At 43.2% G+C, this 24,567-nt stretch overlaps 1 protein-coding gene and 2 non-coding genes across 4 annotated transcripts in view; 1 reads left to right on the top strand and 2 right to left on the bottom strand.

Annotated features, from left to right (window-relative positions):
- Window positions 1–380: 380 nt before the first annotated feature.
- The window catches only part of TGFBR3 (transforming growth factor beta receptor 3), a 264,695-nt gene continuing 240,508 nt past the window's right edge, over window positions 381–24,567 (bottom strand). Inside the window, exons 15-18 of one of the 2 annotated variants that reach the window (XM_029062681.2) lie at window positions 16,121–16,156; window positions 13,790–13,897; window positions 12,328–12,391; window positions 498–586 (exon numbers count right to left, since the gene is read on the bottom strand). In XM_029062681.2, coding sequence (XP_028918514.1) covers window positions 12,351–12,391; window positions 13,790–13,897; window positions 16,121–16,156 — 185 coding nt within the window. In that variant the 3' untranslated portion in view covers window positions 498–586; window positions 12,328–12,350. Of the gene's footprint in view, window positions 587–12,327; window positions 12,392–13,789; window positions 13,898–16,120; window positions 16,157–24,567 lie in introns of both variants that reach the window. The other variant, XM_029062680.2, reaches the window with a different exon arrangement.
- LOC114811445 lies at window positions 17,218–17,355 on the bottom strand. The gene has a single exon (XR_003759148.1). It is a non-coding gene; the product is annotated as a small nucleolar RNA SNORA7 (small nucleolar RNA).
- On the top strand, window positions 21,269–21,341 carry TRNAV-UAC. The gene has a single exon. It is a non-coding gene; the product is annotated as a tRNA-Val (tRNA).

The raw sequence follows: 24,567 nt of genomic DNA, 5'->3' as shown, positions 1-24,567 counted from the left end.
TTTGGAGTTTGAAACAGCTTGTATGCCACGAAGAGACATTCTTAGAAAACACATACTTCCCTAACACACAAATCGATTCATTTAGCCAAAATAAGCCCTGTGAACTCTGTGCATCAGGGGAAGAGGTCGTGAACCCCAATTACGGACGTATGTATTTGGACAAAGCAGCATTTTCAAAACTGGCATGTGTTTCACATTGAGAACCCACCGGCCCTTTGAGGGGATGGTGGGATTTGACTTAGTAGCTTTGTCACATGTATCTTAACATGTTAAAGAGCGGTCCAAAGACCCGGGGTGGGGAGAGGAAGGAAAAAAAAAATCAGGTGACTTTTAATATCAAAATCCCTTCTCAGCTTTCAAAAGGAATCAAATTAATCCGTCCAAGTTCAGACAGCGAACACCAACAAACAGGTCCCTTTGAACAACTGCCCTCCTTCCCGGTTCCTTAGCTTCGTCTCTCCCCGGCACTAAGCCGTGCTGCTGCTGGAGCAGGGGGTGCTCTGGGTACTGCCGATACTGTGGGCAGCGCTGCTGTTCTCGGAGGCTGGGGGTGTTGTAGGGACCGGCTGTCTTCCCGCTGTCTCTCCTGTTAAGCATAAAAGAGAAAGAAAAAATATATGTGAATCCCCCGCAAGGGCATTTTGATTGCACCTCAACTGAGCATTTCTTAGAGTCAGTCAATCGAGCGTATTTGAGTGTTTACTGGGAGCAGAGCTCTATAATAAGCACATGGACATTTATTTCTGGATCTGAACAGAGGCTACTGGAATGTCACCTGGAGACACAAACTCTAATGGATAATTTTAAGCATCAGTGATGTGTGAAAATATTGTTGCTTTTCTTTTCTTCCCCTATGCTATATAGCACAGTAGTAAGCACTTAACAAATACCATTATATATTATTACCACTATATATTATATTATGTGTAATATAAAAATTATAGTATTTGTAATATGTAATATAATAATTATGGTACTTGTTAAGCACTTATTATGTGCCAAACATTGTTCTAAGTGATACAAGTTAATCAGGTAGGACATAGTCCCTGTCCCACAAGGGGTTCACACTTTTAATCTCCATTTTACAGACGAGGTAACTGAGGCCCAGAGAAGTAAAGTGAGTTGACCAAGGTCACAGAGCAGACTTTTGGTGAAGCAGGAATTAGGACCCAGGTCCTCTGACTCCCAGGCCCATGCTCTATCCTCTTAGACACGCTGCTTCTTTATGGTTGTGAGGGGCAGAGATAGATGTCAATAAATCTCCACAAATCTGTAATCAATCAATCCCTTATGGGATTTGAGCACTTCTTATATGCAGAGCACTGTGCTAAGCACTTGGGGAGAGTACAATGCAACAGAGTTGGTAGACATGTTTCCTGCCCACAAGGAGTCTAGAAGGGGCAAAAGACATGAAAATAAAATATAGATATGTACAGAAGTGGTGTGAGGCTGAGGATGGTATGACTATCAAATGCTTAAAGAGAACCAATCCAAATGTATAGATGGCTCAGAAGGGAGAGGGAATAGAGGAAATGAGGGCTTAGTCAGGGATGTTCTCTTGGAGGAGATGTGATTTTAGGAGGGTTTTGAAGGTGGGGATATGGATTGTCTGTTGCATATAAATAATAATAATAATGTTGGTATTTGTTAAGCACTTACTACCTGCAGAGCACTGTTCTACGCACTGGGGTAGATACAGGGTAATCAGGTTATCCCACAGGAGGTTCACAGTCTTAATCCCCATTTTACAGATGAGGGAACTGAGGTCCAAAGAAGTGAAGTGACTTGCCCACAGTCACAGAGCTGACAAGTGGCAGAGCCGGAATTCGAACCCATGATCTGACTCCCAAGCCCATGCTCCTTCCATTGAGCTACGCTGCTTCTCCAGGCCATAGGCAGGACATGGGCAAAGCGTTGGCAGTGAGATAGGATTGAAGTACGGCGAACAGGTTGGCATTCGAGGAGTGAAGTGCGTGGGTTGAGATGTAGTAGGAAATCAGCCAGGTAAGGTAGGAGGGCGTGGTTAATGTTTTGCAGAACACTGAACTAAATGACTGGAGAATACATCAGACTAGGTAAACATGATCCCTGCCCTCAGGAAGCTTACAATCTAGCAGGGGAGACAGACATTAAAATAAATTGTAGGTAGGGGAAGCAACAGAGTATGAGGATAAGAGCTAGTGGGGGTTGAGGGGTGAGTACCAAGTGATTAGGAAATATAGACGTAAGCACATTGGTGTAGCAGACGGGAGGGGAATAGGATGGGGAAATGAAAGATTAGTCGGTGAAGATTTCCTGGAACAGGTTTGATCTGGGTAGGAATTTGAAGACAGGGAGAATGGTGGTTAGGTGGTTTGGGGAGGGAGTTCCAGGCAGGACTCAGAAGGAGTGGAGTGAGAGAGATAAGATTAAACCACAGTGAGTGGACATTAAAGGAGCAAAGTGTGCAGGGTTCTAGTGGGAAAGGAGCTAGGATAGGTACAGGGAAGTGACCTGACCGAGTTCCTTAAAGCCGGCGGTGAGGAATTTTTGTCTGATGCAGAAATGGGTGGACAGCCATTGGAGGTTTCTGAGGAGTGGGGAGATGTGCACAGAATGATTTTTAAGAACAACCAGCAGTGTGAAAGCATGGAAGCAGTGTGGTCTAGTGGAAAGAGTGCAGGCCTGAGAGTCAGAGGTCCTGAGTTCTAATCTTAGCTCCATCACTGGCCTGCTGTGTGATCACAGGCAAGTCACTTAACTTCTCTGGGCCTCACTTCCCTCATCAGCAAAATGGGGATTCAATACCCATTCTCCCATGTGATACCTAATAATCTTGAATCTACTCAGCACTTAGTACTTAAATAGAATAATAATAATGATCCAGGTGGGAAAGTGAAGTATGGACTTGGGGGGGTTTAGGCTGGGGGCACGGTGGTCAGTGAGGAGGCTGATACAGTAGTCCACATGGAATTTAGCATTCTTGGTTCTCCTCTTATCAATCAAACGATCAATTAATTAAATTTACTGAGTGTTTAGTGTATGCAGGGCACTGTTCTAAGCACTTGGGAGAGAAGCAGTATTGAATAGTGGATAGAGCACGGGTCTGGGAGTCAGATTGCCGTTGACTAATCCCAGCTCCGCCACTTGTCTGCTGTGTGAACTCAGGCAAGTCATTTAACTTCTCTGTATCTCAGTTCCCTCATCTGGAAAATGGGGATTGAGACTGTGAGCCCCACGTGGGACAGGGACTGTGTCCAACCTGATTTGCTGGTATCCACCCGTGCGCTAGGTACAGTACCAAGAACATAGGAAGCACTTAACAGATACCACAATTATTATTATATAACAGGGTTGCTAGACAGTGACCTTACAATCTAAAAGGGGAGATAGGCATTAATATAAATAAATTAAATTACAGATATCTACTTAAGTATCTTGAAACTAAGGGAGGGGGTGAATAAAAGGTCCAGATCCAAGTGCAGGTTGACACAGAAGGGCTGGCTATTCCTCTCAATCTCTCTTTTAGGCTCTTCTGCTTCCTACCCACTGACAGCGGGGGTCCTTCAAGAGCCAGTTTTGGGTCCCCTTCTATTCTCCATCGGCACCCACTATCTTGGAGAACTCCTTCACTCCCATGGTTTCAACTACCATCTGTATGCTGATGATTCCCCAAGCTACATCTCCAGCCCTGGCCTCTCTCTTTCCCTGCAATCTCACATTTCCCCCTGACTTCAGAACATCTCTACCTAGATATCCTGTCGACACGTCAAACTAACCATGACTAAAACAAAATTCCTTATCTTCCCAAACACTGTCCTCGCCCATCTTTCCCACCACTGTAAAAAATGTCTCACAAGTCCTCAACCTCGGTATTGTTCCGGACTCCTCTCTCTCATTCAGCCCACTTATTCAATCTGTCACCAAATTCTGTCTATTCTATCTTCACAACGTCACTAAAATCCCCCCTTTCCTCTACATCCAAACTTCTACTACACTGATCCAAACACTTATCCTATCCCGCCTTGACTGCCGCATCGGCCTCCTCCCCGGCCTCCTTATCTCCTGTCTCTCCCCACTTCAGCCTGCTTCACTCTGCTGCCCAGATCATTTTTCTAAAACAATTTTAGTCCTCAAGAATCACCAGTTGTTACCCTTTCACCTCCACATCAAACAGAAACTCCTTACCATTGGCTTTAAAGTACTCAATCAGCTTGCCCCACCTACCTTACCTTGCTGATCTGCTATGGTCCAGCCTGCACACTTGGCTTTTCTAGTGCCAGCTTGCTCATTAGACCCCCCAGCTCATCTATCTCACTACCAACCCGTTTCCCACAGCCTCCTTTTGGCTTGGAACTACCTCCCCCTCCATTTATGTCAGACCACCACTCTCACCATCTTCCACTCTCACCATCTTATTAAGGTCATATGTCTTCCAAGAGGTCTTCCCAGATTAAGCTTTCTTTTCCCTGTCACCTCCACCCTTCTGTGTCACTTCTGCACTTGGTTCTGTGTACTTTGGATACTTAGTATCCACCCCACCCTAAGTCCCACAGCACTTATGTACAAATCTATACATTATAAACTATAAATTATTCATATTAATGTCTGTCTCCTCTAGACCGTAAACTCATTGTGGGCAGGGAATGTATCTACCAACTCTGTTGTATTGTACTCTCCCAAGTGGTTAGCTACAGTGCTCTGTGCTTAGTAAGTGCTCATGAAATACCACTGAGTGACTGATTGCTCATTATTAAATACCATTATTCTAGAAGGCACTGCTTTCAATCAATCAGTGGCATTTATTGAGTGCTTACTGTGTGCAGAGCACTGTACTAAGCACTTGAGAAAGAAAGATAGGGTTGACAGACACAATCCCTGCTCACAAAGAACCTGAGAAGCAGCGTAGTTTAGGGAAAAGAGCATGGGCTTGGGAGTCAGAGGTCGTGGGTTCTAATCTCCGCTCTGCCACTTGTCTGCTGTGTGACCTTGGGCAAGTCACTTCACTTCTCTGAGCCTCAGTTACCTCATCTGGAAAATGAGGATTAAGACTGTGAGCCCCACGTGGGACAACCTGATTACCTTGTCTCTACTTCAGGGCTTAGAACAGTGCTTGGCGCATAGGAAGCAGTTAACAAATACTATCATTATCATCATCATCACTTAACTATCATTAAAAAAATAAAAGAACTTACAGTTTAGAGGCGAAGACAAACTAAAATTACAGAGAGGAGAAATGGCAGAGTATATCTACATAAGTGCTGTGATGCCGAGGGTGGGGTGAATAGCAAGTATCGAAGGGGTACAGAGACTCCGAGTGCACGGGAGATGCAGAGGAGAGGGCGAGTGGGGGAATATGACGGCCTCTCGCAGGAGATGGGATTTTTGGAGGGTTTTGAAAATGGGGAGAGTGGGGATCTGCTGGATATAAAGTGGGAAGGAGCTCCAGGACTGAGGGGGGATGAGGATAAGGGGTTGGCGATGGAATAGGTGAGATCGAGGTACAGAGAATAGGCTGGTGTTAGGAGCGAAGTGTGCGGGTGGAATTGGCTACACCTCGCTATTGTAAGGAATAGTTAAAAACCACTATTCTTGCCAAATGTACAAAATGTTAGAGGGAGGAAACTGGGTTACACACATGGTTTGCATTTAGTGCTGACGTTGATATTTTCCCAAAGAAAAGCTGTATACCATTCAATGCTTCAATTAGAAATCCCTGCATGCACAAACAAAAGATAGAGTAAATCAAATATTACCAGTTGCAGTTAATTTGAAGAATTAGAGGGTTTCATATACTTGCATAAGCATCCTTTTGTTCCACTTGGTCCCTATTAGCCAGATTTAGGAAAACATTTCCTTTTTTTCTGGTGCTAAGGGTCTTATCTAAGTCATAAACAAGCCACCCAGGCCCCGTATGATTAAAACCACGTGTCTGGATAGGATTATTTTGTATCTACCCCAGAACTCAGCATAGTGCTTGGTACATCGAAAATATTAATTAAATAGAATAACCAAAGGCACTAAAGCAGCTGCTTTGGTATCCCAGGAACAGTGCTACCATCCCCTTTCTAGGGCCCCTCAACCCCGCTGCCAAGAAAGCAGTTCTGTAAAATGTAGAACAGGCCCAAGCGCCTTGCCTCTCCGGACCTATTCCAGTCTCACTGTCACCCATTTTACAAACCACACAGTTTCACATATTTCTGGATCCACCACAGCACCTCAGTATGATCTCTGTATATTTAGCCCGGGCTTAGTTTATGCCGAATACCTTTTCTCCTGAGGAAGAAAGTGACAAGAACGGTTGGCTCAGCCTCCCTGGAAGGCGAGGGAGCCGCACTGCTGTGTTTTTGTTCCTTTTTTTTTCAGAAGCTTTCTGCTAAACCATCTTCTCCCCATTAAGTGGGAGTGAATGTGTGGTTTAGGCAAGGTGGAAGAGATTATAGACTTTTGTTTTGATGGCACTGATTTCTGATGAAATTGACTTTGCCCTTGAATGCCCTTTTTCCCCAAAGAAAAATCTTGGCTCTTCTGACATCATCATTCTCTACTGTGAGAGATTTGACAATTTTCTGTAATTTTTAGACTCCAGATGGAAGATTCTAGTACCTCCCATTATATAACAGCCTCCCAACTTCACCAGACATTTCATCAGTTTAGACACATCTATTTAAATATTTCAGATTCACCTTGATACATGGCTACCCAAAAACTATACTTTATTTTTATAAGACTGTGGCACAAATAGTTAATAGAAACCCCAGTTCTTGAACACATCAGCCTCTTTATGTTCTGGTTTGAGGGGAGTGGTAATAAGATGGCATGTCTCAGCTATTGACAGTAAACAAGCTTTCACCCCTCTGAAAGTGACATGTGCTTGATTATTCACACTTAGGAAAACTGCCAAGACTATTCTCCCTGCCCAGGAAGTCTGAATATTTGCTTTCCGATCTCTATTTGCCAAATATAATTTGTTGCTATGTCAGTTTATTTTAATCAGCTCCCATTAAATAGGGTTTTCAACTTCCAGACTTTTGGAAAGGTCCTGCAAAACCCTTTAAAAAAATAAAAGAAGCAAACTAACAAGATTAAGTACTTGGTTTTTCTACAGTGCACAGATGCTCCCTTTTAATTTCCAGAGCTGAATTATTTTTATAAATTGGTACCTGCCTTGAATAATAATAATGATTGTGGTATTTTTGTTAAGCACTTGGTGGCAAGAACGTGGGGGTAGATATAAGATAGTCCCTCTCCCACATGGGGCTCACAGTCTGGGACCTAGGGCAGACGGGAACTTAGTCCTCATTTTACAGATGAGGAAACTGAGGCACAAAGAAGTCAAGTGACTTGCGCCAAGTCAAAAAGCAGGCACGAGACAGAGTCGGGTTTAAAACTCAGATCTCCTCCCAGTTCTTTTTTTTTGTTAAGCTTTTACTATGTGTCAAGCTCTGTTCTAAGCATTAGGGTAGGTACAAGTTAATCAGACTGGATACAGTCCCTGTCCCACATGGGGCTCACAATCTAAGTCATCAAATCCTGTTGTTTTTTCCTCCACAGTATATCCAAAATCTGCCCCTTCCTATCCTTCCAAACAGCTACCATGTTGGACTCAATTCCTGAGATATTCATTCATTCAATCATATTTATTGGGCGCTTACTATGTGCAGAGCACTGTACTAGGCACTTAGAATGTACAATTTGGCAACAGATAGAGACAATCCCTACCCAACATCAGGCTCGCAGTCTAAACGGCTTAATATCCCAGCTTGAATACTGTATCAGCCTCCTCACTGGCCTCCCTGCTTCTAGTCTCTCCCCTCTCCAGTCAATACTTAACTCTGCAGCTTTTTGTTGAATTTATCCCACCTTGCTCTATTCGCTCTGCACTAATTAAACCTTGGGTGATTTCCTCCAAGCAATAGGCTCAATTCCCAGGTTCATCCATTCAATGGTATTTATTGAGCGCTTCCTCATGGGGAAGTAAGAGGTTTCAGGTTTGCGAGCCCTCACCCTTGAAAGGACACATTTTATTTTTCTGGGTAAAACTAGCAATAAACTCTCAATGAAACTCTGAGATGGGGTGGGAGTGCCTTGAGTATAAATATTAGAGATGAGTTCAGCCTATTGTTTCCACATGTTAGGAACCAATTCAGTGTTTCATAAGAGGAATGAACTTTCTCCTCCCCGTTTCCTGTTCTTTCACCTTATTTATTTCCCTTAGGCAACAGGGGAAGTGAGTGTCACCCTTCTCTTTGGGCATGGGGCACAGTTTCTCTAATATATTTATGCAGTTTCAAAATTTCTTTCTTTCCCAATGGGACCCCTATTGTAAAGTTTTGGGCTTTTGATTATTGCAAACTGCATCTCCCTTTCTCTAAACATCAATCCTTATCTGTTAATACGTTCAAGTTATTTCTCTCCTGATGTTTGAGCTACAACATATGTCCTTAGGGCTGCTTCTCTACCAAAATGGAGAGTCAGCAACCACTGTTGAGAGAAAAAGGACTAACGAATTATATTAATTCAAAAACAAGATAAAAATATTCATAGTTTGTACAGTTCTGCTCATTGGACTATTATTGATGGACAGTCTTCCCTCTCTTCCTAACTTCATCCCTCCCTAATGGACTAACACCTGGGGTAAAAATGTTAAAGCACAGCATATTTTAGGAGTCAACTTCCAACTATTGTGTGGAATTTTAAATGAAACATTCTTATGGTACTCAAAGCTAATGCTTAAGCTAATGCTCTGAGGATGGCTTAGCCATTTTCAATAAATCAACCAGATTTGAGCGCTTACTGTATGCAGAAGGCCAATATGCACTTGAGAGTGTATAAGTTAACATGAGTTGGTAGACATGTTCCCTGCCTATAAGTAGCTTACAGTCTAGAGGGGGAGACAGAAATTAATATAAATTATGGATAGGTACATAAGGGCCATCGGGCTGAGGGTGTGATGAATAAAGGGTACAAATCCAAATTCAAGGGTCATGCAGAAAGGAGAGCGAATAAGGGAAATGAGAGCTTAGTGGGGAAGGCCTCTTGGAGGAGACGGGATCTCAATAAGGCTTTGAAAGTGAGGAGAGTGATCATCTGTCATTATCAATGGCATTTACTGAGTGCTTATTGAGTACAGAGTACTGTATTAAGCACTTAACAATAATTGTGGTATTTGTTAAACACTGTGTGCTCGGCACTGTACTAAGCATTAGGATGGATAGGGATAGGTACAAGTTAATCAGGTTGGACACAGTCCCTGTCCAACATGGGGCTCACAGTCTTAATCCCCATTTTACAGTTGAGGAAACTGAGGCACGGACAAGTGAAGCAACTTGTTCAAGGTCTCACAGAAGACAAGTGGCGGAGCCAGGGTTAGAACCCAAGACCTTCTGACTCCCTGGCGTGCTCTATCCAATAGGCCATGCTGCTTCCCACGGCGCTTGGGAGAGTACAACGGAATTGGAAGATGCGCTTCCTCATAAGTGCTTGAGGTTGAGGGTGGGGCAAATATCAAAAGCCCAAAATAGAGATCCAAATGTTTAGATGAGGCAGGAGAAAGAGGAAGTTCTCTCTTGCATAACTTGTTCGCTCCCAAGGCGCCAAGCACCATCTCCAAAAGGATGAGTCCCAAATGTGTATCTCTAGCCCTGATCCTTCTCCTTCACCTTCACAGGTCAAGAGAGATGTCTGTTGGATACGAAAGGGAAGGGAGTTCCAGACCAGAGGCGGAATATGGGCAAAGGGTTGGTGGCGAGATATACGTGATCGAGGTACAGCGAGTAGGTTGGCATTATAGGAGCAAAGTGAGTAGACTGGGCTGTAGAAGAAAATCAGTGAGGTAAGATAGGAGTGGGCAAGGTGATTGAGGGCTTTAAAGTCAATGGTAAAGATTTTCTCTTTGATGTGGAAGTGGATGGACAACCACTGGAGCTTCTTGAGGAATAATAATAATAATGGTATTTGTTTAGCCCTTACTAAGTGCCAAGCACTGTGAACCATGGACTGAAAGTTTTTTTCAGAAAAATGATCTGAACAGTAGTTTGGACTGGAGTTGGGAGAGACAGGAAACACAGAAGCTGCATCAAGGAGGCTGATAACGTAGTCAAGGTGAGATAGGATAAATGCTTGGATTAACGTGGTAACATTTTGGATGGAGCAGAAAGGGTGGACTTCAGCAATGCTGCGAAGGAAGAACTGACAGGATTTGGCGATTGACTATGTGGGTTGAATGAGATGAGTGGAGGATCATGTCAAGGTTATGGGGTTGTGAGACAGGATGGAGAGTGGTGCTATCTACAGTGATGGGAAAGTCATGGGAGGACGGGGTTTGAGGTATTGGCAGGACATCCTTTCATTACTTTCATTCAGGAGCTGACATTTTAGAGTCTGAGGGAAGAAGCCACTGGAGAGGAAATATACTAACTGTAAATCTGATGCCCCTTCAACCTCTCTAGTGTCTACCATTTTTGGTCTGTTTCTCCAGGAGTTAGCTGAGCAAGCTGATAATGACATCAGAGTTTGAACTGTCTCCTGGATGGCAGTGAGTTGGGAGGTCTTTTTAAATTTATTTATTTAATTTTAGCTAAAACCTTTCAGCTACTATGTCCTGAATCCAACAAAGGCAACCCTTGGACAGGAAACAGCATGTGTTTGGCCACACCAGCCAGCCACCCTGTAGATATAAAATGGCAAGGCCCATTTGTTATAGGCCAGTGGTGTGAAGGTTCACAGGAATGAACTTTCCCAACTCTCTGAGTAGTTTGGGAAGTGAACCAAGGGAGACGGGTTTTAGTGGGAAGATGGCTTCAGGCTGTGCAATCTGGCCAGAGAGACTGATCATTTGTGAGCCTGAAAGCACAATTGGCAGAAATTATAAACTTGGTTTTCGTCTTCCCATTTGGCAGAGGATGTTTGACCGAGGAATATCTAAGGTCACGGGAAACAACTTCTGATTCTGAGAACGGGTGGGGGGTGGGGAGCTTCAGGAGGTGGAAGTGCCCTAATAACCCCCCTTGTGGGGTGAACGGTGAGGTGAAATTTCCAGGCTGGCCTTTGAGTCCTGTGGACCCCCACATAAAACTCTCGCATCCTGGAGCCCAATTCCAGTTCTGGGGGAGAGAGGAGTTTCAAGTTCTCTCCAGTGGGCAGGGAAAGTGTCCGTTATATTGTTATAACTGTACTCTCCCAAGCAGTACAGTGCTCTGCACACAGTAAGCGCTCAATAAATACGACTGAATGAATGGAGTGCCCATCTTGGTAGCTCCACTACTGAGTGGTCCTTACCAGGCTCTGAGGTAGGAAGCGGGTCGGCATAGAGACCAGGTGTATAAGCTAGCTAGATCTGCTGTTATCAGACCAAATACTGGGGGGTGATGTTGGCCACCCACCCCCAACTCCCCAGGACAGCCCTTATAACCAGAGTAACTTTTTTTTTTTTAAAAAAAAAGATCTTAAAGCCAGTTTTGGAGACTGAAGGAAGGACTTAAACCCATATTCCACATACAATTCAGACTTCTGCTTTTTGAAGTCCTCAGAATCCAATACCCAGATATTCCCTTTCCCTCTTTAAAAAAAAACAAAAACACCTGCAAAACTGTAAATCTCCATATGGATGGGAATCGTGGCAACTCTATAGCATTTTACTCTCCCAAGTGCTTATTATGGTGCTCTGACTGTTAAGTGCTCAATAAATACCATTGGCTTGACTGAAATAAGCACCCCTTTCCAGAGTCAAGATGATGTCCACTGTTCTGTCAGTTTATCTTCAATTTTTAATGTGCGTGGACTTGGAGGTAGAGGGCTGTGTGTATCTGTATCTCCTCCCCGTTCACTGTTTTACATTAACTGTAATAATAATAATAATAATGTTGGTATTTGTTAAGCGCTTACTATGTGCAGAGCACTGTTCTAAGCGCTGGGGTAAACACAGGGGAATCAGGTTGTCCCACGTGGGGCTCACAGTCTTCATCCCCATTTTACAGATGAGGGAACTGAGGCACAGAGAAGTTAAGTGACTTTCCCACAGTCACACAGTTGACAAGTGGCAGAGCTGGGATTCGAACTCATGAGCCCTGACTCCAAGCCCATGCTCTTTCCACTACGCCACGCTGCTTCCACCTCCAGGTTACTGACTGGTTATTTTAAAGCCTTGAGCAAGTGCAGGATTATCAATCAATCATATTTATTGAGTGCTTATGGTGTGCAGAGCAGTGTACTTGGGAGAGAACAACACAACAGAGTTGGTAGATATGTTCCCGGATTACTAGCCTAACAGCAGCCTCCCAGTGGAAAGAAGGAAGGCATTGTAGAAATTATTACGCTGAAGAAAGGGCAAATGCCGCCCTGCCATACCTTTGCCTTGTTCTGTTTGGAGGTCAGGATTTGCCTTTCTCTTGGACTGATTTACCCCAATTCACTAAGGTGAAACAAAGGTGAAAATTCAAAAAAACAACCAGAATTCAGATCTCTACGGCAGTCAGTCAGCGTGGCCTAATGGAAAGGGCATGAGCCTGGGGATCAGAGAACCTGGATTCTAATCCTGGCTCCACGACCTGCTGTGTGACAAGTCATTTCACAATTCTGCATTTCAGTTCCCTCCTCTGCAAAATGGGGATTCAATACCTGTTTTCCCACCTCATGTGGTACCTGATTATCTTGTATCTGCTCTGACACTCAGTAAACTGCTTGGCATACAGTAAGAGTTTAACAGATACTACAATTATTACTATTATTCAAGCACTCATGGTTCTGCACTTCTTGGATAATCAAAGGAACAAAGAAAACTGCAATGGAAATATTACCCACCTGCTTGCTCTGTGTTATTCTAAAAGCTTACTTTTCCAATTTGGTATTTGTAGAGATTTCTGAAGTGGCCCTTTGCCCTTAGACATCTGATTAGTGATTCTGCTTTGCTCTTTGGCATATTAATTAAAGAAATCTTAGCTTCCCGTTTTCACCTCTTGCCCATTTCTATTTGTGCTTCCCAACTTCTTGTAACATCGAGTGAGTTGTTTCAAGTTTCCAGTTTTGAATATTTATTTTCATTTTTTAAATCTCTAACCAAGGAGTAAGCATCTTTCCTCAAAGTTTAAACTCTTATAATAACAATAATAATCGTAGTATTGGTTAAGCACTTAATATATGCCAAGCACTGTACTACGCTCTGGGTGAATACAAGTAAATTGGGTTGGACACAGTCCCTGTCTCACATAAGGCTCACAGTCTTAATCCCCGTTTTACAGAAGAGGTAACAGAAGCACAGATAAATGCGGTGACTTGGTCTAGATCACAAAGCAAAGTTTCAGAGCTGGGGTTAGAGCCAGGTCCTCCTTGACTCCCAGGTCCAAGCTCTAACCACTAGACCTCATTGCTTCTCTAGCATTATCTCCACTGGATAAAGCATGGAAAGATTATATTAATATTTCCAAGCATGCCTTGGGTGTAGTTATCACTCTCATTATCGAATGCTGTCGCCATGGCAACTCTATGGATCTATTTTCTCCAGAACATCCTATCGTCAGCCATAATCCGTAACCTTGCTGACGGTTCTTCCATCATCGTTGTTACAATTTCTGTCCATCTAGCTGCCGGCCTGCCTCTTCCATGTTTTCCCTGGACCTTTCTTAGTCTTCTCCAAAGAATTAGTCCTCTGAAGTTGAAGTTAGGTGAACTTGGCCAGAGTTCAACAATCTTTTTGGAGAATGTGATTAAACCATGGGAATTCATAAGAACATAAGCAGAAAATACATTACTGGTCAGTGTGAAAGAGAGAACACAGGCAAGCATCCATAGAACATGTAAAAATAACACTAACCTGTATGCGAGTAGATATACCAGAGGGCTCCAGTCAGGAGAGCGCCGATCACGAATGCCGCAAACGCGATGCCCACTACTGTCAGCGTGTCCAGACCATGGAAAATTGCTAGAAAGGGAGAAAGCACACATGTAATCTCAAAATAATTGTGGAATTTGTTCAATGCTTACTTATTTCCCAGGCACTGTACTAAACTCTGCGGTGGATACAAGCAAATCGGGTTGGACACAGTCCCTGTCCCACATGGGGCTCACAGTCTCAATCCCCATTTTACAGATGAGGTAACTGAGGTGCAGGGAAGTAAATGACTTGCCCAAGGCCACACAGCAGACAAGTGGCAGAGCTGGGATTAGAACCCAGGTTCTCCTGACTCCCGGGCCTGTCCTCTATCCACTATGCCATGCTGCTTCTCTTGGCACAGCAGGTTTCAGTAATCTTTTTTTCTTTAAGGGTATTTGTTAAGCGCTTATTATGAGGCACTGTGCTAAGCTCTGGGGTAGATACAAACTAATCAGGTTGGACGCAGTCATCTCCCACATCGGTCAGTCAGTCAATCATATTTTGTCAGTGTTTACTGTGTGCAAAGCACTGTACTAAGTCCTTGGGAGAGTACAATATAATAACATAGCAGGCACATTCCCTACCTACGACGAGTTTAGAGTCGAGAGGGGGAGACGGACATTACAATCAATAATTACAGATATGGGGCTCACGGTCTTCATCTCCATTTTACAGATGAAGGAACTGAGGTCTAGGGAAATGAAGTGACTTGTCCAAGGTCACTTGCAGGCAAATGACAGAGCTGGGATTAGCACCCACGTCCTTCTGAGTTCCAGGCCTGTGCTCTATCTACTAGGTTTTCTTAATATCCTTTCATTTCATAGGCATTGTTAAGTGTCGAATACTTTGCTGTAACTTTCTTAAAACTGTAGCTGAATCTATCATGCACGCACTACTAAGAATAACCACCCAGATGGGGCACATCACTTTGCACAGGTTTCTGTCAAAAAAAAAAATACAAAAAGAATATGAACCCCATGACCTTTCAATGGTCATCATTTGGTAGCTTGTTTGAACTTAAATGTTACTCTAATCCTGAGTGTTTGGTCAAAAGCTTCCAAACTCCAGACATTACAAACTCAAAACTTGAAGCTCCTCCCCTAGATTGCAAACTCCTTGTGTGCAGGGAACATGTTTACCAACTCTGTTGTGCTGTACTCTCCCAAGGGCCTAGTACAGTGCTTTGCACACAGTAAGTGTTCCTTAAATATCATTGATTTAATTTTGTTCAGTCTTTGTTCAGTCAGTTGCTGAATTGTACATTCCAAGCGCTTAGTAGAGTGCTCTGCACACAGTAAGCGCTCAATAAATACGATTGAATAAGTGTTGATGCAACTTATTTTTTTTTCAATACTTTGTAACAGTTTTAAGAAAAGTGGCGGGGCGGGGGGGAGGGGGAGTGTGCAGTGGAAGGCCTGGAGGAGGAACAATAATGTACGCTCGAGGATTATTCTTGTTTTCATCTCATTAAATGAAAGTTCCCATAAAATTCTCAGTGGAAGCTTTCCTTTTGTTCCTGGCTGATGCACCCATCTGAAGTTTTTTCCAATCTCAGTCCTCTTCCTAGATGGAGGACGGAAGTGGGGTTCAAGAGGGAGTGATCTCAGTCTCAAAGTCAGCAAAACACATAAATAGAATCAATTGTTTTTTACATTTGGCAATGTTCTTTACATCTGAAATTCATTCCAGACCACAAAAATAGAATGTTTCCTTTCAGCTATGAAAACTACCTCCTTCTTCAAGGAACTTAAGAAAGTTAAAATCCGTTTACAAGGGAGAGGCCAGTGGTGGAAAGTGCAATTTGCAAAGACCCCATTTCCTGGAAATGTTACACTGGTCTTAAATCACACGGGATCGGCCTTGCCATTTTCCCTCTCCTCCAATCAGAAACAATGTCAATGGCTGTCTGGCAGAATGGACCCATTTCAGCCTTTCTCCACATGTCTCATTCCTAGTATAAAAGTTCCAGAGCCCCACTTTAACTGTAGGGGAAAATGCTGAGAGAGTCAATGCAGCCTCTTTCCGTAGCCTTAACTCCATGTTTTTGGAATACCATATATTAATCAGGCTCTGGCACTTCAGCAGAGTTCAGGGATCTCTTCAAGTGAATAATTTTGCTCCATTTTATGGCACAGACTAGTAGTGTGGAAGAGAAGGGGCAGAGATAAGACATCCCCCTAGGAAAGCTTTGAGAAATCTGCAGTGAACCCATGTGTTCTAATAAGAGTAAAGAGAATGTCATTAAGGTGATGTCATTTCAGGTTTACTTACGTTGAGGAATTTTGTTTGGTATGGGACCAACTGGACCTGTTTCAGAAATAAAAACATGAATTAGAATGCGCTCCAGAGAGAAGCTTGGCATCATGCAAATCAGGTGTTTGTTTTTTTAACTGGTATTTAAACACTTACTATGTGACAGGCGCTGTACTAAATGCTGGGGAAGATACAAGCTAATCAGGATAGACATAGTACAAGTCCCAGATGGGGCTCAGAGTTTTGATCCCCATATAGTGACTTGCCCAAGGTTGCACAGCAGACAAATGGCAGAGCCGGAAACAGAACTCAGGTGCTTCTGACTCCGAGGCCCATGCTTGATTCTAGACTGGGAGCCGTTTTTTGGGTAGAGATTGTCTCTTATCTGTTGCCGAATTGTACTTTTCAAGCGCTCAGAACAGTGTCTGCAAACAGTAAGTGCTCAATAAATACGACTGAATGAATGATCCACTAGGCCACGCTGCTTCTCAAATTTAAGTTCAGCCCTATGAAAGAGACTGCATATGCCAATCATATCTGCATAAGGGCCACCCTTTATAAAAGCTGCAAATTTATCATAAATTCTTGGTAAAATAAATTGTAGCGACATACACAGAATAGAAACAAATGAAATTGGTGAGATGAACAATCTCTCTTCACTAACAGACACACTGTGACATTAATTGGTGGAATTTCATCCGATAGCATTTACTGAGCACTTTAGCTGTGAGCAAATCACTGCATTAAGCACTTGGGAGAATACATTATAAGAATAGACACATTCCCTGCCCACAGCGAGTTTACAGTCTAGACGAGGAACTTCCGTGGGATGGGGACAGTGGTTTAAGTAGTAGAGCAGTAACAGCATTTATGAGCACCCACTTAGTGCAGTCTTGGCTTATGCCATCGAGTCGCTTCCGACCCATAGCGACTCCATGGACACATCTCTCCCAGAACGCCCCCCTCCATCTGCAGTCGCTCTGGTAGTGGATCCATTGAGTTTTCTTGGTAAAAATACAGAAGTGGTTTACCATTGCCTCCTTCTGCACAGTTAACTTGAATCTCCACCCTCGACTCTCTCCCATGCCGCTGCTGCCCAGCACGGGGAAGTTTTGACTTATAGCCGATTGCCTTCCACTCGCTAGCCACTGGCCAAGCTAGGAATGGAATGGGTAGGCCTCTGTTTGACTCTCCCTTCTGTAGTCAAGACTGGTAGAGTGCTGGAAACTCTCTAGGTGCGACCCTGAGAGGGGCCATTTAGTGCAGTACACTGCATTAACTACTTGGTATCTAAAGAACAACAAACCGATGCTTTCTCCGCCTAAAAGGTGCTTACACGCTAATGGAGGAGGCAAACAGAAAATATTTCTCACTGGAGTGGTCGCAGTAAACTGAGCAGAAATACGTACAAGGGGCAAGGAAGCAGGAAAAGGAGCAAGAGAGAGTGACAGAAAGAAATAGTTACAACAGCAGAAGTTTTAATACGAGATGTTAGAGTGGGCTCTCATTCATTCAGTCATACTGAGCAACTACTGTGGGCTAAGCACTATACCAAGCGCTTGAGTACATCGACACACATCTGCTCTGGAACAAAGTGGTCAATGTTAGTGCTTCCTGCCTATGGGCAGGAACTGCATACAGAAAGACTTCACACCACTCTATGAGAAGCCGTGTGGCCTAGTGGAAAAAGCCTGGGAAAGTATTATTTATTTCTATCAATGTCAATCTTCCCTTCTAAACTGTAAGCTCGTTTTGGACAGGGAATATGTCTGCTTATTGTTATATTGTACTCTCTCAAGCACTTAATAGAGTGCTCTGCTTGCCCTAAGTGCTCAAAAAATTCAAGTGAATGAATGAGTCAGAGAACCTGGGTTCTAATTCCAGCTCTGCCCCTTGTCTGCTGTGTGGCCTTGGGCAAATCAATTCACTTCTCTGAGCCTCAGCTCCCTCATTTGTGAAATGGGGATTCAGTACCTGTTTTCCCTCCTATTTAGACTGTGAGCCCCATGTGAGATCTTGTATCTACCCCTCGGTACAGTGCTTGTACACACTGTACACAGTACACAATAGCATAGTACTTGTCACATAGTAAGCACTGAACAAATACCATTACACACAAAAAAAACCCTGTAAATCCCAGAGATCAAGGTTGCAGCCCCTCTTACTTAAGACTGAAGGCCCCATGAGGGACAGAGACTTGATTGTCTTCTATTCTTGACTCTTTTCTATTTTCCCCAGTGGTTAGTATGACTATGACATAGCATGACTATGTGTCTTTCACATGGTAAGCACTTAAATACCACTTAATAATAAGAATAATAATATTCTGCTTGAAGGCAAGCTGCAAAAGGAGAGGGAAAGGTACCTCAGATACATCTTTCTCTTCCTGCCTTTCTCCTGAGACCAAACTATCCCATAGGCCTCCCAAAAACGTCACCACAGTGGCCACATGTGGACCACAGCCGTGAGTTAGACATGCCCGATGGATGTAATCACTAGCATTTCAGTACTGGAGCTTCTATTGTATTTGGAATTTCAACAAACACCAGAATTATTTCATGTCGATTTGTAAATCTCGGATTCATAGCTTAGATTCGAGCCACGTCAGTGCCAGGAGCGTAGATGAACTCATCGACTTTCGAAAAGCCGGAAAGAAGGCTGTGTGTAAGGGCCACTCGTGAGGCGTGCTCTCTCCTTCTGTTAAATGAGACCATTTTCCTTCCCTGGCAATTGACATTTCATTCATCTCTCTGCCTGAGAAGGCACTAAAAGGGAAGCATACAAGCTTTCCCCATAGAAAATGAGCAGATTCACGAGAACCACAGAGATTAGAGGCAACTCTTACTTCGGGAGTTGAGTGGATAAATTAACTATTTGTTCCAGGGCCAAACGAGAGTTCTGGTTGGCCTGGGGTTCAGAAAGTTGTGTGAACTCTGCTGACCAGAGGTTACAGCCTCCTCTTCCCTACAGCACATGTGACCTTCTTATAATGGGGGCTTGGTCTCAACCCTGACACTGCTAAACCCATCTTGAGTCCGTCTCAACCACCCGAGTCCCCTCAAGAGCTGGTGGGGAGAAGAGGTCTACTGCCAGGCAGGCCAAGGTTAGCTTCTTAAGAGTGGTTAGCACCCCTGATAAAAAACAAAACAAAACAGGAGAAACGGTCTCTCCTATCCAATGGTTAAATAATTATGGTGGTATTTTTTAAGTGATTACTGTTCGTCAACTACTCTTCTAAACTCTGGGGTGGATACAAAGCTAATCAGGTTGGACACAGTCCCCTTCCCACAGAGGGCTCACAGTCTTAATCCCCATTTTCCAGATGAGGTAACAGAGGCACAGAAAAGTGAAGTGAGTTACCCAAACTCACACAGCAGACAAGTGGCAGAGCCAGAATTAGAACTCAGGTTCTTCTGACTTCCAGGCCCATGCTCTATCCACTAAGCCGTGCTGCTACTTAAATAATAATGATGGTATTTGTTAAGTGCTTACTGTGTTGCCAAGTACTGTTCTAAGCCCTGGGGTAGGTACAAGCTAATCAGGTCGTCCCACATAGGATTCACAGTCTTAATATCCATTTTACAGATGAGGTAACTGAAGTACGGAGAAGTTAAGTGACTTGCCCAAAGTCATACTGCTGACAAGTGGCAGAGCCGGGATTAGAAATTAAAGTACTTCCATCTACTGTCCTGAAACAGGTGGTCTGATTTCTAAAGCAATTCTCATCTGTCACCTCTAAGGACATTATGTGGAATGAATAGAACCGTAATCAAGAATGATTAGTGTTGCCTGCCATTAGACTGAACTTTCCCTTCTTATTTTGTTGGGTTGGTTTAGCTCCAAAAGCACAGCATTGTCTGCTAGGCCACAAGAGCCCTGGGGAAAGGAGAATTTGTGTAAGAAGCAATCCCAGGAAACATATTTATGATAAATGAAAAAAAAATGAAAGCCAAACTTCAGTGACAGTTTGCTTTCAATGTTTTAGGGGGAATTTGATGCACTGAACTAAAGGAGCTCTTTGTAAGAACATTTTTTTTAATTCAATGGTATTTGTTAAGTGCTTGTATGTGCCGGGCACTGTTCTAAGCACTGGGGTAGATACAAGGTAACCAGGTTGGACACAGTCCATATCCCATGTGCGGCTCACAGTTTTAATCCCCATTTTACAGATGAGATAACCGAGGCCCAGAGAAGTGGCTTGCCAATGATCACCAGCAGACAACTGACAGAGCTAGGATTAGAACCCAGATTATAACAATAATAATGGTATTTGTTAAGCCCTTACTATGTTTTGTTTTACTGTCTGCCTCCCCCTTTTAGACTGTGAGCCTGTTGTTGGGCAGGGATTGACTCTGTTGCCGAATTGTACACTCCAAGTGCTTAGTACAGTGTTCTGCACACAGTAAGTGCTCAATAAATACAATTGAATGAATGAATGAATGTGCCAAGCACTGTTCTAAGTGCTGGGGTATCTAAAAGGTAATCAGGTTGTACCACGTGGGGCTCACAGTCTTAATCCTCATTTTACAGATGAGGTAACTGAGGCACAGAGAATTAAAGTGATTGCCCAAGGCCATACAGCAGACAAGTGGCAGAGCTGGTATTAGAACCCATATCCTCTGACTCCCAAGCCTGCGGTCTTTTCACTAAGCCACGCTGATTCTCAGGCCCGTGCTCTATAAATCCAAGCTAAGGCACTTTGTCTCTTCTACATACACATCTTTAAGGTACAGATTAACTAGTGGTTAATTTGATATACGCCATAAAATAAATCATTTACTTGTAATAATAATAGCGATAGTGTTTGTTAAGCACTTACTGTATGTCAAGAACTCTTCTAAGCACTGGGATAGATTGAAGTTAATCACATTTGGACACAATCCCTGTCCCACACGGGGCTCAATTTCTAAGTATATTACTGTGTACACTCTCCCACTGAATCCATAGCCTGCTGAGGGCAGTATGGGCTATTCACAGTGAGCAGGGAGTACAAAAGCATTCAATCACATTTATTGAGTGCTTACTGTATGCAGAGCATTGTACTAAGCGCTCAGCACCATACTAAGCGCTTACCACTAGCATGCATTCTAGTTCCAGCTCCAAGTCTAAGGGGCATCTCAGCTTTAGGTAAAGCATTCCACATTTTTGTAAGTGTTGTCTAATGTGGGTTCCATAGTATAGGGGTTATCACATCTGCTTTACACGCAGAAGGTCCTGGGTTTGAGCCCCAGTGGAACCACTGTCTCAATTTTCCCCCGATTAGACTGTAAGCCCGTCATTGGGCAGGGATTGTCTCTGTTTGTTGCCGAATTGTACGATCCAAGCGCTTAGTACACTGCTCTGCACATAGTAAGCACTCAATAAATACTATTGAAGAGAATACAAGCCTGGGAGTCAGAAGGACCCGGGTTCTAATCCCAGCTCCGCCAGTTGTCTAGTGTGTGATCAAAGTCACTTCACTTTTCCGTGCCTCAGTTACTTCTTCTGTTTCAAAGGGGATTAGGACTGTGAGCCCCAGGTGGGACATGGACTGTGTCCAACCAGATTACCTCTTATCTACCCCAGCACTCAGTACAGTGCCTGGCAAATATTATTATTATTTATGGTATTTGTTAAATGCTTACTATGTGCCAGGCACTGTACTAAGCACTGTGGTGGATACAAGCAAATCAGACTGGACACATTCTCTGATCCACGTGGGGCTCTCCGTCTCGATCCTCATTTTACAGATGAAGTAAATGAGGCACAGAGAAGTTAAGCGACTTGTCCGAGGTCTCACAGCAGACAAGTGGCGGCGCTGGGATTAGAACCCAGGTCCTTCTGACTCCCGGGCAAGTGCTCTATCCACTAGGCCATGCTGCTTCTCATAGAAAGTGTGTAACAAATACCATAGATGATGATACTAATAGGCAAATCATTTCATATTCCTTGTTCTCACTGGATTTAACTGGACAAGTATAACAGAAAAAGTTCTATAATAGAAATAAATGTTACACAGAACGGCTTGGTATTCTGCATTTAAGTACAGTAGGCAACAAGTGACAATTGGGCTAGAAATGCTCGTACGTGTCAGCGTAACATTTTCTACTTCAGAGCTAAAAGAAATGCTGCACTTGGGTTCATGTTCGGCTAACCTTTGAGAAGTCTCTTTAAGAAAGGGCCACTTGAGTCCCTGCAGAACAATTGGCTAACAACAAAGACATCTTGTCAAAGCTCTATTGTGCCTTATACTTGAAATCTGCAAAGCTCTGGGAACTGTTCCATCCAATAGCTCATAATTGGGCTTTGTCACCCACAGTCCAACAGAATGCTTTATTATGCCATTATTTTTCCTTGAGTTTCTGCAAAAATCTGGTTTCATTTTACCAACATATGAATTAAAAATGTAGGCTTTTTTTTCTGCAATGCCCTGCTTGATGTAAATAAATGCTTTCAATCCTTAATGAATTGACGTTAAGAAGAAATTTCTCAAAATGTGATGCTCCGCACGGAGCTAAGAAGAAACAGTTGTTATTTCCCCTAGCAAAGCTCCAGAGTTCTCAAAATTGTTTAAACGGTAACAGACATACACTGTAGAACCGAGGATAAAGGATTTCTGGTCTCCATCCTTTGACACTCTGGAAAGCATTCCAAAATCCCAAATTGCCCTTGCATGCAACTACAGTATTTTGATCTTCATTTAAATCCTTCAATAAAATTGCACTGTTAAAAGGAAGAGAGAGCGGAGAGTAAAAATGTTTGCTTTAAGTTTACGGATAAGATTGTTTTTTAATCCTTCTTGTTGTTGCAGAATAAATGCTACTAAAGTTTCTTTTTCTTTTGCATAAGTCACAGTTTGGATCAGAGTCTTTAGAAAGATATCTCAGCAAAACTGGCCAATCTCCTCCTCCTGATTCCAGGCATAATTCTTATGAACAAGATGGCTGTGGTCTTTACACATTAGCAATTAATTCACCAGCGTTTACTGACATTTACACTGACCCTGTCCTGCATTTTAATCCCCATTTTATAAATGAGGTAACTTAAGCACAGAGAAGTTAAGTGTCTTGTTCAAGGTCACACAGTTGACGTGGCAGAGCTGGGTCCTTCTGACTCCTAGGCCTGACACTTATCTTGACAGATGCATTTGGGAAACTGACAGGGGTGGGGGGAGGGTAGTGTGTTGGGTAGGTTGGGGTGATGGGTGAAACAGTTTTGAGGTACTTTGGGGGGTAAATTGGGACTCTATCCTGAGAGACAACACTGAGTGCATAATGACCTTAGTGTGGTCACCTGCACACAGCAACATTCAAATATGATTGATTGATTGACCATTGGGATTTATAGCAGTCCTCTGACTCCCAAGCCTGTGCTCTTTCCACTGTCACACTGCTCTCCCAAGTGCTTAGTACAGTGCTCGAATGAATGAATCAGTGTCCAGTAAATAAACATTTCGTGAATTTGAACCACAGTATTTAAAGCAGAGAACCTGTTCTGTCATTTGTTTCCCCATGTTTTCAATTTTCTGACATCAGACACCTTACTGATGCATCCTGAGAACAAATACTACAAGAGGGTGGGGGAAAAAATCTTTTAGATCACCCGATATGGCTCAGGTTTGGAAGCATTTTAAGCAGCTGAGTAGCTTTAATTTAAGCCAGACTCAAATCTTACACATTTTCACTTTCAAAATTAAAACCAAATTAAGAGGTCTGGATTGCCACCGGATCATAAAATGAAATATTAAAAAAAAATCCAAAATGCCCATTGGACTCGATTTTATAGCCTGGGTAGGCTTAAATGTCATGCTTAAATGGGTTCGAGACATTCTATAGCCTTGTATTTAGCCCCAGAAATGTTAAAAAATGCAAAAGTGAATACCAGGGTCAGAATTTCTATGGACAAAGGGGACATTATGGCCTCAATCAAGGCTCTGGTAGGGTAGAAAGACTGCCTGATTCTATGAGGGTTCACCATTGCAGGCTACTCACTATGTAGCACTTTTCTCTACCAGGTGGCGAGCATTTTCAATAAGGTTGGAAATAATCCAGCATTACTCTGGATGTCCTGAAAAACCAAAGTCTCGGACTAGTGTCTGGACAAATCTTATAATACTTTAATAATTGTGGTATTTAAGTGCTTACTCTGTGCCAAGCACTGAACTACCACTGGGGTAGATACGAGATAGTCAGCCTCACATTCTACGTAGGAGGGAGAATGGCTATTTAATCCCCATTTTGCAGATAAGGGAGCTGAGGCACAGAGAAGTGACTTTGCCCAAGGTCACGCAGCAGGTTAAGTGGCAGGGATGGGATTAGAACTCAGATCCTCCGACTTCCAGATCCATGGTCTTTCCAGTAGGCCACACCTATTCCTAATTTGGGGACTAAAGCAGTACTTAGAGCCCCTACCTTTACTGCCACCATGGCATTCTCAAAATTTCCAAAATATCCCAATGATAATAATGATAATGGTAATTGTTAAGT

The sequence above is a fragment of the Ornithorhynchus anatinus genome, chromosome 4, assembly GCF_004115215.2.
Source record: "Ornithorhynchus anatinus isolate Pmale09 chromosome 4, mOrnAna1.pri.v4, whole genome shotgun sequence".
NCBI lineage: Eukaryota > Metazoa > Chordata > Mammalia > Monotremata > Ornithorhynchidae > Ornithorhynchus > Ornithorhynchus anatinus.
Note: the sequence above shows the minus strand (reverse complement) of the source record. Positions and strands in the feature narration are given on the sequence as shown.